Source organism: Arvicola amphibius, chromosome 8 (genome assembly GCF_903992535.2).
Source record: "Arvicola amphibius chromosome 8, mArvAmp1.2, whole genome shotgun sequence".
NCBI lineage: Eukaryota > Metazoa > Chordata > Mammalia > Rodentia > Cricetidae > Arvicola > Arvicola amphibius.
In genome coordinates, this window is record NC_052054.1 from 7970989 (window position 1) to 7983930 (window position 12942).

The 12942-nt window shown below is 46.6% G+C and overlaps 1 protein-coding gene across 2 annotated transcripts in view; it reads right to left on the bottom strand.

Annotated features, from left to right (window-relative positions):
* Map3k4 (mitogen-activated protein kinase kinase kinase 4) overlaps positions 1-12942 on the bottom strand; it is a 92723-nt gene that overhangs the window by 46478 nt on the left and 33303 nt on the right. For both annotated transcript variants that reach the window (XM_038339453.2, XM_038339452.1), the window contains exon 3: positions 1515-2878. In XM_038339453.2, coding sequence (XP_038195381.1) covers positions 1515-2878 — 1364 coding nt within the window. The remainder of the gene's footprint in view (positions 1-1514; positions 2879-12942) is intronic.

Genomic DNA, 12942 nt, shown 5'->3' on the forward strand with positions numbered 1-12942 from the left:
CACATGTATGCACAGCACACACTTCATCCATGCACATGGCACACACATGCACGCACACCTCCACTTACAGGCACTGTGTTCCTGAAGTGGGGATGAATACAAATTCTTACTTTCACATTAAGTTAATGGTGACATCAGTGTGGTTGGCCTCTGCTGCAGGACTCCAGCTGGACCTGTGACTCTGCCCACCTGACACCATACGACCCCAGCGGCCACAGCGGGAGCTTCCTACTTCAGCTGTCTGAAAGCAGTTCTCACTACAGTCTTTGCCAATCATATCCTCAAAACTAACACTTTGTAATAAAAAAAAAAAAAAAACCTGCCTTGTCACATGCGTCTTGATAAATTCCTAAAGTACAGAACTCACCATGTGAAATTGGAAAAAATATCCTGATTTTACAGTTATAGCTTTGCTTTGTGAAATCTGCACGATGAAATCTTGTTATAATGTCTCACGTGTGCAAAGGGAGAAACCTCCATTTGCTGTCTATGTGAATACCTGACCAGACCCTGAGAATGCAGGCACGGAGCTTGCAGACCCTGGGTTCTCTTCAGGTGTCTTCTGCCTTATGGAAATGCCTTCTATCATTTCTGACTCTAAATCAAGCCAGATTATTCAATAAATCGAATCTTGGACTCTCTGTATCAGTGCCCCACAATACACCCTTTCCTAATTTTACCACCCTGAACAATAAGGAATTTCTAAAATGCCACGCTTTCAAACTCAAATTATAATCTATTCCTCTGGCAGACATGATGAAATACGCACTTAGTGCCAATCCCTCTGCCTGCACTGGGCGCGCCGAGTCCTGACAGACAGTCGAGACTCTCCCCTTCTGGAGAATCTTACATTGCTTTCTAACCTTGCACCATTTAAAAATCCAGTAACCAAAACTGGGCTTTGCTATGCAGGAGGGTGGTAAGCTATTTCCATTTCTAGTCTGGAGTCCTCTGGTGTTTTGTTTTTGTTGTTTTGCCATGCTAGAGACCAAGACTAAACCTAGGGCTTAGCACTCAGCTATATCCCAACCCGGAACAAGCTTTTTCAAAGAATCCAAAGAGCTAGAGATTCAGCTGGGTGGTGGAGCGCCTGCCTACCGTGTACAAGGCCCCGCAGGAGCAGAACGAGTGTATGAGCGAGAGAACGAAGGGCCAATCAGTGGCTCTGGAGGCCGTGCCATTTTGAAATGCCTGTACATGACGCCGGCTTTATTACTGACTCAGCTGCAGCTTGTGGTGGCCCAGGACCACCACCTCATTTTACACCTTGCTCCTCGCTCTCCAGATGGTTGTGTCTTCCATCCGCATAAGCACCTTCGCTCTGTTCACTAAACTTGGGTGAGCTTTTAACAGATCCACTTACCATAGTACTTTATGGTAATAATTATATATGCAACTTATACTTGCCATTTACGCCTTGCCATGCTAAGACTGTGAAAGTCCACATGATCAACACTGCACAGGAAGTGAGGTTAAGGCTGCGGCATCTCGGCATCGCACCCACTGAAACCTACCTCCACTGGATGCTCACTCCTTAGCAGAGCTACTCGAGCCCTTTGTAGTGAGCCATGCATGAGCTTGTGAAGTCGTAAAATCAACTTTCTTAGGCCCATCTGCTTCAGCGCTTTGTCCACAAACGGTCTATAAATAGAAGTCAAAGAATGTCTGCTGACGCTGGCCTCAGAACCACAGTCCGCTGCTCCCCAGCCGACAGAATCCTCCTCCGACTCCAGTCTCTCAAGCCTCCGGGAGGTGCAGTCCTGTGAGTGGGCGTCCAGAAAATTGTCTGTGGATGGCCTGAGCTCTGGAGCCCGCGGGTTGGGAGCCCGGTCTTCGTCGCTCTCCTCTGTCCCACTCTCCAGCTCCTTCAGCTCTCCCTCTGTGTCCTCACCCTCATCGTCCAGCTCATGGCCTTTGGATGGCCGAGGGGAAGGGATTTCAAACACTGGCCAGCCAATGTCTGATAAGTTCTTGATTCCCAGAACAGTCCCCATAATCCTCAGCTTCTGGTTTAAGTCTTTTGTGATGTTCAGCCACAGACAGAGCGCCTGCACCCTGTCCTCGAAGTCTTTCGCAGCGTAGCGTTCGTAGTCCTTCTGCAGAGCCTGCAAGGACGGATAAAGTGCTTCGATGTATTCTAGCAGCTCCATTATCCGCTTCACCTGCTCAAATGAGACCCTTTGGCGCTGGAGGTGCTCGTGGTACGTAGAACAGCCCAGACTGTCTGCCGTGTGAGGGGCTCTGCACTGCCCTTCTAGTGACGTGCCACTGAAACCAGCTCCATTTCTAGAGAAGGCAATGCTCCCATAGTTCACTTTGAACGTGAGGATTTCATTGATAATATCTGGGATGGCTTGGCGAGCCGTGTATAAGAAGAGGTCCTGGTCATTGATGCTGCGACCTGCGTGCCAGGCCTGGAGCTCCAACCATATCAGTTCATTTGACCGGTTGAACCAGAAAGCAGCCGTGTTTTCCTGTCCCCTCTGCTCCCTGTCCTTCTTTTTCGAGACTGAGGTAAGCTTTAGCAAAAGGCGCAGTGTTTCAAAGAACTTCAGGCGGTCCGCCGGGCAGTCACTCCGGGAAGTCTGCCGTGCAGTTCTGGCTATAGGCATGGGCACAGAGACCGGCAGCTTGGCGTTGCTGCAGCCGAGGCTGAGGTAAGGCTTATTGAGATCCACATCTGGAATCGATTTTTTTGGCAAAGACCCAGCTACTGAGTCCAACATGAAGGAGCACTGTGCACTCTTCTTATGGTCTCGCTCCGTGGTCCTCAGAGTCGCTCGGACCTTCTTCTCCTGCTTGTAGCTGTGCTCCTCCACAGCCTCCGCTCCTTTCCCTGCGTCTCTATGAGGAGACTGGGCTGGTGTGTTCATTTTCTCTAAAGAGAAGAAAAAAGTCAACAGTATGAAGCTCTAAAATATGAAGCTAGTCGCTGTTTTAAACCAGACTGATCCTCACCTGCATTTCCACTCAGGCTATCCCTGTGAGCAAAACAGGCTCAGAAGCTGAAACTCCAAAGTCATGAGAACACAACACGTGGTCATTTTTTAATGATTATACTCATTTTCCTTACTATATACTTGTGTTCTTTTACTCACAACCACCAAACAAACTGTCAAATTCGACATTACAAAATGTACCGAACCCCTCAATTTGATGTAAACACCTCCAACTTTAAGAAGGGGAAATGGCATGGGAAGTGTCATAGACTGAGATCCAGAGAACAGCCAATCCCTGCCTTTGTCTTAACAAAATTTACTCATTTAGAAGCAAACTGTTAAAAATCTCCTGGTCTCTCTTCTTCCTGGCAGAACGAGGTGACATGACATCAGACATGAGGCACTGGGCTGAGAAGATGCTCTGTGGGTAAGGTCCTTGCCACTCAAGCAGACTGGCTACCTAATGCCCACAGTCAAATGGGCACAATGGTCAACTGTGAGCCCAGTGATGCCTGGTGGTGGCAGGAGGACCTGAATCCTGCTGGCCAGTTAGTTAATGCCGCTGAGCATGGGACGGTTCGGCACGAGACCCTGCCACGGTAAAGAAACTAGAGAGCAATCAAGGGAAAGCCCAGTGCTGCCCTCTGCCCTCTACACGCACTGACACACACCTGAACACATAAATGTGCTCACACACGGGCAAGCATACATGCACACCCAGACATATGCAAAGAAACCAGGAATGCTTAGAGCACCTCAAGATTGGTTTCATAAAGAGAAGAAAGACAACCAATAAACAAAACTTGAGTGCTGACTTCATCTCTGGCTTCCTTCTCTGTCACAACGAATGACCTGAATAAACAGAACTGAAGACACACAGACCAATCGATCATAATTCACTTAGTCTGCCATATTAGCATAGGAAGTCATTCAAAATCAGTGAAAAAGAAAGGAAGCCTCACATAATTCCTTCAAACCAGTGCAAAGGCTCTACTGACTTGATATCAAACTTCAGAGTAAACACACACATCTGCCTTTTGCTTATTTTACCACCACTAGCCAGCCATGCCTCAGCCCCTCTTCCCAGAGCGTCCTGAACACAGCAGCCTTCAGGGCCCACTCCTCTGAAAGCTCTCACCTAACTAGATGAATGCTGATGTTTCCAAAGCTCTGCTCTTGAAACTGACTCTCCTGGTCTGTCCTGGCTTGTCCGACCCCAGCAGCTTCTTCCTAGGCTGCACCACCATCTGGACCCCACACCTGTTTTTATCTAGGATACAGACTACCTTCCTGAGCATCTCCGGGATCAGAATGGCACCCAATGATGCCATGGAAGGTTCAGGCACAGTCAACAATATACTCCATTTATAGGTTTCTTTACATACCTAAGAGTAAGAAATCATGTTTTTCTTCACAATCTATAAGTATGCAAAGTATAAGAGCTCTCCAAATAGGTAAGAAGTCTGTCAGAAGAGCACACTGTTAAGGGCAAGCATATGCTCACAATTATGTCTTTAGGTGTGATGGAACGGATATATTTACATGAGTTACAGAGCAATGTATATAAAAATCAATGCAACAAGGAAAATTTGAACGAGATCAATTTGCTTTCTAAATTATTTTAAAATAAGGACTAAACAAATTTCCAGTATATTTATAGCTTATTTACCTAATACTGATGCTATAATCCATCAAAAGTGAATTTTTATATCATTTATTTGTTCTGTGTGTGACAGCACATGAGTATGTGCTGGAGAACACACATGTGCCGCAGTGTGCATAGTGACATCAGAGGGAAACCACGGGAGCAGGTTCTCTCGCTCCACCATGTGGGTCCCATGCAGCTCAGGTCTATACCAGACACTGCTCTAAATGCCTTACATTGTGAACCTGTGCCACAACCATGGAGCACCTACTGTTAACTACTTTCACTTTACAGATGAGACGAACACCCAGAGAGATTCCCTCAGGCCTGTCTTTAAGGGTGATAAGGTTGAGGCCTTGCTAACAGTCTGTCTACAGAGGTCTACTATGTTTCAGCATAAAACTATTCTATTTATTTATTTGTTACGTGCATGGGTGTTGGCCTGTAGTCTACCTGTTCACCACATGTGTGCCCTGTGCCCACGGAGGCCAGAAAGCTTTGCATTCCCCAGAAATGGAACACAGATGACTATGGGCCACCACATCTTGGCTGGGAATGGAATCTGAGTCCTCTGAAAGAGCAGCCAGTGCTCCCAAGTGCTGAGCTGTCTCTCCAGTCCCCACTACTTTTTAAATTAGAGCCATCTTAAGACTGATGGAAATGTTATTTATAATGTTATTTACTCTACCTGCATTACAATTTGTTATGCAACCCACCCAAATAAATTTCTCAACCTTCCTCTCTGCAGCCATCAGTTGTTGACAGAGGCTTCTGTCCCACCCGGTCATACTTCCCAACCCTTATTCAAACACAAGACCGGTGTCTATCTAAACCATCTTGCCTCCTGGTTGTTTACTCCAGGGTCTTCACTTTATAAAACTAATGTGGCATGCATTATTGGTAATAGTCACAGGATGTGTCATTTATAATTTGAAAGGTAATATAACAGTAAAAAAAAAAAGATGTACTTTTAATTGCCCATGTTCCACAATGCAAACATTATGTCCTGATCTCTGATGCATCTACCCAAAGGCAAACCATGAGAACAGGAGACGAACCTACTTTATGTGGCTACTTACTTCAGCAATTAGGCCTATGGCAGGGCTAGGGATGACATGATCCCACTCCTCAGTGCAGACATAATCTCATTTTAGCAGACTGAAAAGCTAGTGTTTGTAGGTCATACTGTATATACACAATCTAGCTGAGCTCAGTACTCAGTATGCAGTATGTGTTTTTACACAACTGTGTGGAATATGCATTTACAGAGAGCGTGGCTTAACACTCGGATCTACAGTGTGTGACGTAACAGAAAACAAATAGGTAAAGGGGCAAGATGGGGCAGACAATTGGTTCTTCCCCAAAAGAAAAGACAAGTTGGTTTTAAATATATATATATATATAATATATATATATATATATATATAAAATATATATATAGTAGAAACTCACATATTACAGTGAAATTCAAACAGAAAACAAACTTAGCCAAGACAGGGGTTAGCTCCTCAGTCCACACAGCTCTGCTCTTCAAATGATGTATTTATTGTTGATGGTGTAAACAGACATACTCTCTAAACTCCGATGGTCAGGCCCCCCACATCACAGGGAACCCAGCAACTCAGGGAGCTCTGGGAACACCCAGGCTTGAGACATAGAAGCCACCCTCGAAGCTGCATGTTTGTATCCCCATTAACAACCCAGGGAGCCTTTAGAACCACCCAGGGCTCACTGCTAACACACAGGGTTGTTTGCTCAGTTTTCTGTTGATACTAAATCTTCTGAAATCAACAAAAACTCCAACACAAACAGAGCCTCTGAAAAGAAATATTTAAGCGCTATGAATTGATGCACATCTTTAATTTCAGCACTCAGGAGACAAAGGCAGGCAGAGTTCTGTGAGTTCAAGGCCAGCTTGGTCTGTTTAGTGAGTTTCAATTCAGCCAGGGCTGAACTGGTGAGACTCGACCTCCTATAAGTACATAAAGTAATCGTACTTTGGATAGTGGCAATCTTGACTGTACTTTAGCAGTTAAGATTTTGATAAGGTTTGAACAATGATCAAAATTATATGAACAATGATCAGCCAAGTGTATGTTACTTCTTAAGAAAAAGACAGTCAAACCACTTTATCCTTAAATTTGTTTCCTTTACAACCAACAGAAGAAAGAAGATTCATTTAATAGTTTAAGTAAATTAAATAGGAATTTACAGATGAGGCAGCAACCACGATGTCACAGGCAGCATGTCCCCCACAGTTGGAATCATACTAACACCCTCGCTGTGAGCTTTCTTTTTGAAAAACTCCCAAACATGGCTGGAGTTGGGAGTGGTCTGTCCCAGGTCAACATCAAGAGAGACTGTAGCTACAGCAATGGGTACAAGTTAGCTGCCTACCCAACACCTTTATACGTGGGATGAGCCATTCTGAGAAGAGAAATTTCTCAGGTGTGTAACAAACTCTAGGCTGGTACTTCATTTTTAAAAAGATTTATTATTCTTCTATTTATGTTATATATGTGTATGCCGCATGTGTGCAGGTGCTTGAAGAGTCCAGAAGAGAGTATATCACATCTCCAGAACTGGGGTTAAAGACAGCTTGTTTAATGTGGGTGCTGGGAACTCAACTCCCATCTTTCAGAAGAACCACAAGCACTCTGAACCACTGAGCCATCTCTACAGTCCAGGCCAGTGCTTCTTAACCTCTTCTGAATGACAAGCTGCATTGGAGAATCTGAAGGAAACTTACAAACTGTCCAAAAAAGTTCACAATTACCAATAAGAGGCCCATTCATTCTCTAGGGCTCCAGAGTCACCATCACAGTGACACAGAGACCACAATGTAGGTGACTTGGCCTTTGCTCCTTGGATTTTGCTCAACGCTACGTTTCCTCAAGCACCCTACTTCACACTGCTGGTGAGCACACTTTCATGTGCTTAGATACACACTATGTCTACACATGGTATTTATACTTGACCTCCTTTTCTAATAAATTTCACACTACCTTTATATACTTAACTGCAATCATCATTTCCCCTTAGGAACACATACTTTTAGAAACAAGCAAACTTAAACAGCTAAAGCAGGCTAGCAGAAACCCAAAACATTAATAATACAGAAAATATAAACAAACAAGGCTTGCATACACTGTCTAAGAGTAAAACAAGAAAAGAGTCCTGCTGAGAAGTGACTTGGGCACTACCTACCAGCTTTAAACACACACTTCCCAATACAGCAGGTCTACCACTAATAACTCCACACATAGACAAAGACACAGACGAGATGTTTCTCCAACAGGAGTGCTTGTATGAAAATATGGGAGAAAGTCCATGAGGAAAATGGTTCCAAAGAAAGCATGAGTTTAAATGTGCCGACAAGAATGGCAGGCTTCACCCACAAAAGGCATGCTCTAACAACTAAGTTCTAAAAGCCCAGTGACAGTGCAGCTTTACAAAGCAGAGCACCTGCGAGGATGCAGGGCTCGGCCGGCTAGGATGCTGGGATGCGGGGCTCGGCCCGCTAGGATGCTGGGATGCGGGGCTCGGCCCGCTAGGATGCTGGGATGCGGGGCTCGGCCCGCTAGGATGCTGGGATGCGGGGCTCGGCCCGCTAGGATGCTGGGATGTGGGGCTCGGCCCGCTAGGATGCTGGGATGCGGGGCTCGGCCCGCTAGGATGCAGTGCCAGTGTCTCACCTGTGATGTCACCTGCTTGAGTTTATCATTCCAACACATTACTAATAGAAATCCATAGGAAATCAGCACTATTGTGATTCCACTAAATAATTTCAGTAAGAGCCAACCTTCTAATCCCACGTATGTACCAGAGTGCTATAGATCTTCAGAATCTGAACTTAGAATTCCTAAAAAAACAAACCTACAGCATAAGTTGTTTCACTGAGCCTGAAATACCTTAAAATCACATCTATAACAATGACTTCCACTGCAAAAGTTAGAGATGGCCCTGGTAGTGACACACCCCATCTGAACTCTGCTCTCAGTGACTCTCTGGTACCTACATGCCCACTTTTCTGACATTTTGAGGAAGAAGTGCCAGAGTAATAAATAAAAGACAACAGGACAGCATGCCAATTCCCCAGAGCTTTCGGGGCAGGCCTGCAGGGCTGGTCTAAGACAGCCAATGAACCAACCTCTGGGTCCCGGGGCCCTGTGAAGCCCCTCCCAAAGCCCGTGGCTGGCACTGCACACAAGGAAGTGTGTCAAGACTTGCAAGGTCAAATCTCAAGAAGCCTCAGAACCTCTACACTAGACACTCAAAGCCTTGCTGAGAGAAGCCACATGCATGTGACAGGTTCAACACCTCAGGGACTAGGACACCCTGCTCACATCCATGCTAGCCTTGTAAACTACCACAGGAAGAAAACAGTATCTGCCAGCCCTCACCTGGTAGTGCCATCTCAGCTATCTGGGACATCTGAGACACAGCGGGCACCACACAGAGAAGGGCTAAGGGCTCAGTCAGGGCCCTAGCCAAGCCAGTCCAAGCCATATTTCCAGCCAATAGAACCACTCCAGCCAAGGCTCCAGACACCACGGGCAGATGACCATCTACTTTGCCTAAACACCTGCATGACAGAATTATGAGCAGTGAATAGATACACTGTCGGCCAGAGTTTCAAGGTGGTTTATAAAGAGCGATAGATAACCAGAATAACAGAAATCCCATCAGGACTTCCTGTCCGAAAAGTGAGTCCGACTTGGACTGCGGCCCTGAAATTAACAGTGTGACTCAGAGCCACTGGGAAGCAGGACTAGCGTTCCAGTCCACAGACCTCAGAAAGCTCTAGAAAGAAATCTGATCAAGCTGATTAGTTCTAAGGAGCTCTCAATCACTGAGGGACCAACAGATGGTGATGACTCAGGTGCTGGTCTGAAACTGTGCTCCCCTGACTCAGCCTGGTCATAGCACAAGAATCACTGGTTCCGGAAGTTGTCCAGGGAGGTCTTCTCAAAGTCCCTCCTGTGCACCCTTGGTGACCTCATGCACCTGACCACACTAGGCTGCCGCCTCTGAGTTGTGGGCTCCCTGCAGGAGCTGGGACTACCAGGTCTTCTCAATGCCCATTCTAGGCTGTCTCTGAGCTGTAGGTTCCCTGCAAGACACGGGACCATGTCTTAGCCATCATCTACGAGAGGATGTGTATGTGGAGTCAATGGAAAGAATGAAGGAGAAACATGGAAGATAGAAGAGAAGGAAGAAAAATGAAAGGGGAAGAAGGGAAAGGCTAAATAACAACAGCAGCTATAGTAGCCACAGTGAAAAGGGGGACATGTCTAGGAAGAAGGATGCAGGCAAAATAGCCATGTGACCACAAGCAGCCAATCGAAGTCTTCATGTGGCTGCTAATTATAAGATATAAAAAATGTAAGAATATAATCTTAAAGATTTAAGGCAAAGAGAAAAGAAAGTGTTGAGGGAAAATTTTAGTTTAGTTACCACATAACCCCAGCACACTGTGAAAAACAAGTTCACAGGGAAGGGAATGACACCCAGTGGCTGCACACCCAGAATGTCCCCGAGCCAGAAGGGAGTCCAGGCATCTCGGCACCTGTGTTTGGATGCGTGTGCACCACAAGACACACCTACTGTGTTTGGACGTGTGTGCAGCACATGACACAGCTACCATGTTTGGACGCATGTGCAGCACATGACACAGCTACTGTGTTTGGACGTGTGTGCACCACACAACACAGCTATGTTTGGACGCGTGTGCAGCACATGACACCTGTGTTTGGACACGGTGCAGCACACAACACAGCTACCGTGTTTGGATGTGTGTGCAGCACATGACACATCTAAGTTCTGAGGGCGAATGAGCTCCACGGGGCTACTGTGACTGTCACAGCACAGGCGCCACGGTTATTAAGGGCGGCTCTCTTGCCCTAGCTGGCTGCCTCACCCATCCGTTCTTGGCACTTATGAGCAAACTCTGACAACAAAAAATTCACAGGATAGCGCGTGTGAAGCTCCTCTCTACCACACCCACGAGAACACTGCAGACCCAGGAGCCAGGAGCACAGGTCACTAGGAGGCACAGGCCGCTCAGAAAACAGCACAAAAGCCCGCTGTCAACAGTAAACGCAGTGTAAAGACACAAGTGGACAGCAGGCCGATGCGCTCAAAGGGCTCATTTTTTCCTACAGTGTCAGTGATTTCTCTGTTTGTGTGTCTAAGCTTCACAACCAATATGCAATCCTCTAGAGTAAGAAAAAGAAATCACGAAGGTCCCCATGTTCCTGGACTCGGACTAGACAACTGTGACAACCCAAGAGTTAGCTGCTTCAAGCACCTCCAGAGGACATGTGGGTGACTAAGACCCCCTCCACCTCTTAAGCAGTATGCTTTTATGAAACATAATCAAAGCGAGTGAGGAGGGAAAGTGACGGTTGTCCTTTTCCATCCGTTCTCTATACAGCAGAAGGACAGGAGCAGGGAGCAGTGACATAAGCCCAACCTGCCACATGTCTGGAGATAAGGTCCAAACTGATTCCCCCCCCCCCAAGTCTCGGTTTCCTAGACTATAAGACGGGGAGCCAACGTTCTCAACTCCTGTGCTGAAGAGCATGGCCCAACAAGCAAAGAGGAGAGGACATACCATGACAGCTGTCCCACCACCCAGCAAACGCTGGCTGAATGGCAGACTCAGCAGGTGTCCTGTCTCTGACTCTTATGTTTTAGACCGGAAACCTCAGAGATTCCTCTGGGAGAATGGACAGAGACAGATACTCAAGGTCACATGCTTTAATACAGTTATTAGTTTCTAAACTACAGCTACACTAAAATTCTACTGTAAATAAATATTCTAAAAGAAAGTTTAAAATTAACTATTTATAAGAAAATCATTGCGCGGGGTTGGCACATATTTAATCCCAGCACTTGGAAGGCAGAGATGGGAACTGAACAAGGAAAAGAAAAAGCTAAGGACAGGGAGAGACGAAATAGCCCAGAGGTCAGAGGGGGGAACCCTCAGCCGAGGTGAAAGTGGATCCAAATCTCGGGCAACACGAGAGGTTTCAAGAAGCCATGGGATCCAAGTTGAGAAAAGCGGTTTGCTGGATCGAAAACTGTAAAACCCCGAGGTTTCAGTGACTGGGCTGGTAGGCCATAAGCAGAGCACACTGAGGGGCATCTTGGCAAAGGTCCACTCACCCACCTTGGGGAAGGACAGTTAGGATGAGTCAGAGGAAGTTAAGAAGACAGAGCGATGCTGTCAGCTTCTAGGACAGGACATAGCTGGGCTCTGAGAGCCTACACAAACAGGAAGGGAAAGAACAGGTTCCTTCCATGGGATGCCATCTACTTTCCTCTGTAGGTCCCAGATCTGGGGTACCACCTATGTTCTCTTAGTGGATCCCAGATCTGGGGTACCATCTATATTCCCTCAGTGGATCCCAAGTCTGGGGTACCATCTATATTCCCTCAGTGGATCCCAAGTCTGGGGTATCATCTATGTTTCCTCCACAGTCCCAGATATGAGGTACCATTCAGTTTCCTCTGTGGTCCCGGATCTGGGGTACCAGCTAGGTTGCCTCCATGGCACCTGGACCTTGGATACCACCTAGGTTCCCTCTGTGGCTTCTGGATTTGGGGTCCCATCTAGCAGTTGCTTAGCAAGTATGGTGGTTTGAAAGAAAATGGTTCCCATAGGGAGCGGCACTATTAGAAGGTATGGCATTGTTGGAGCAGGTGTGGCCTTATTAGAGGAAGTGTGTCATTGTGGGGGTGGACTTTGAGGTCTCATATATCCTTCAGCCACACCCAGTGTCACAGTTCACTTCCTGTTGCCTGCGGATCAAGATGTAGAACTCTCAGCTCTTTCTCCGGCACCATGTCTGCCTGCATGTCGCCATGCCCCACCATGATGATAATGGACCGAACCTCTGAACTGTAAGCCAGCCCCAGTTAGATGTTTTCCTTTATAAGAGTTAGCCAAGGTGCCTTTTCACAGCAATAGATACCCTAACTAAGACAGCAAGCAAGAGCCCTACACACTTTGTCACTGGCAGAAGACAGAGGCTTTGGTTAGTTCCAGCCTGGCTGCTACCTCCCAGATCCCCCATACACAACTGCTGGAGAGAAGAATTCGGAAAGCCCAGGCAAGAGACAAAGAGTAACTGCAGGCCATTGCCGCAGTATCTGGCCACCTTGGGTTTGCAGGTTGGCAAACAACCAGCCTCCTTCATTGTCACTGACGTCAACCACAGCCCGGGACAAAGCTTCCTCCACTGGATAATCACTGTCCCTCTGCTAGCAACACGGCTAGTGCCAATAATTCAAATTACAAACCCTACCGCCAACACTGAGTCATTAACACTGTCAAAAAGACTTGTCAATCGA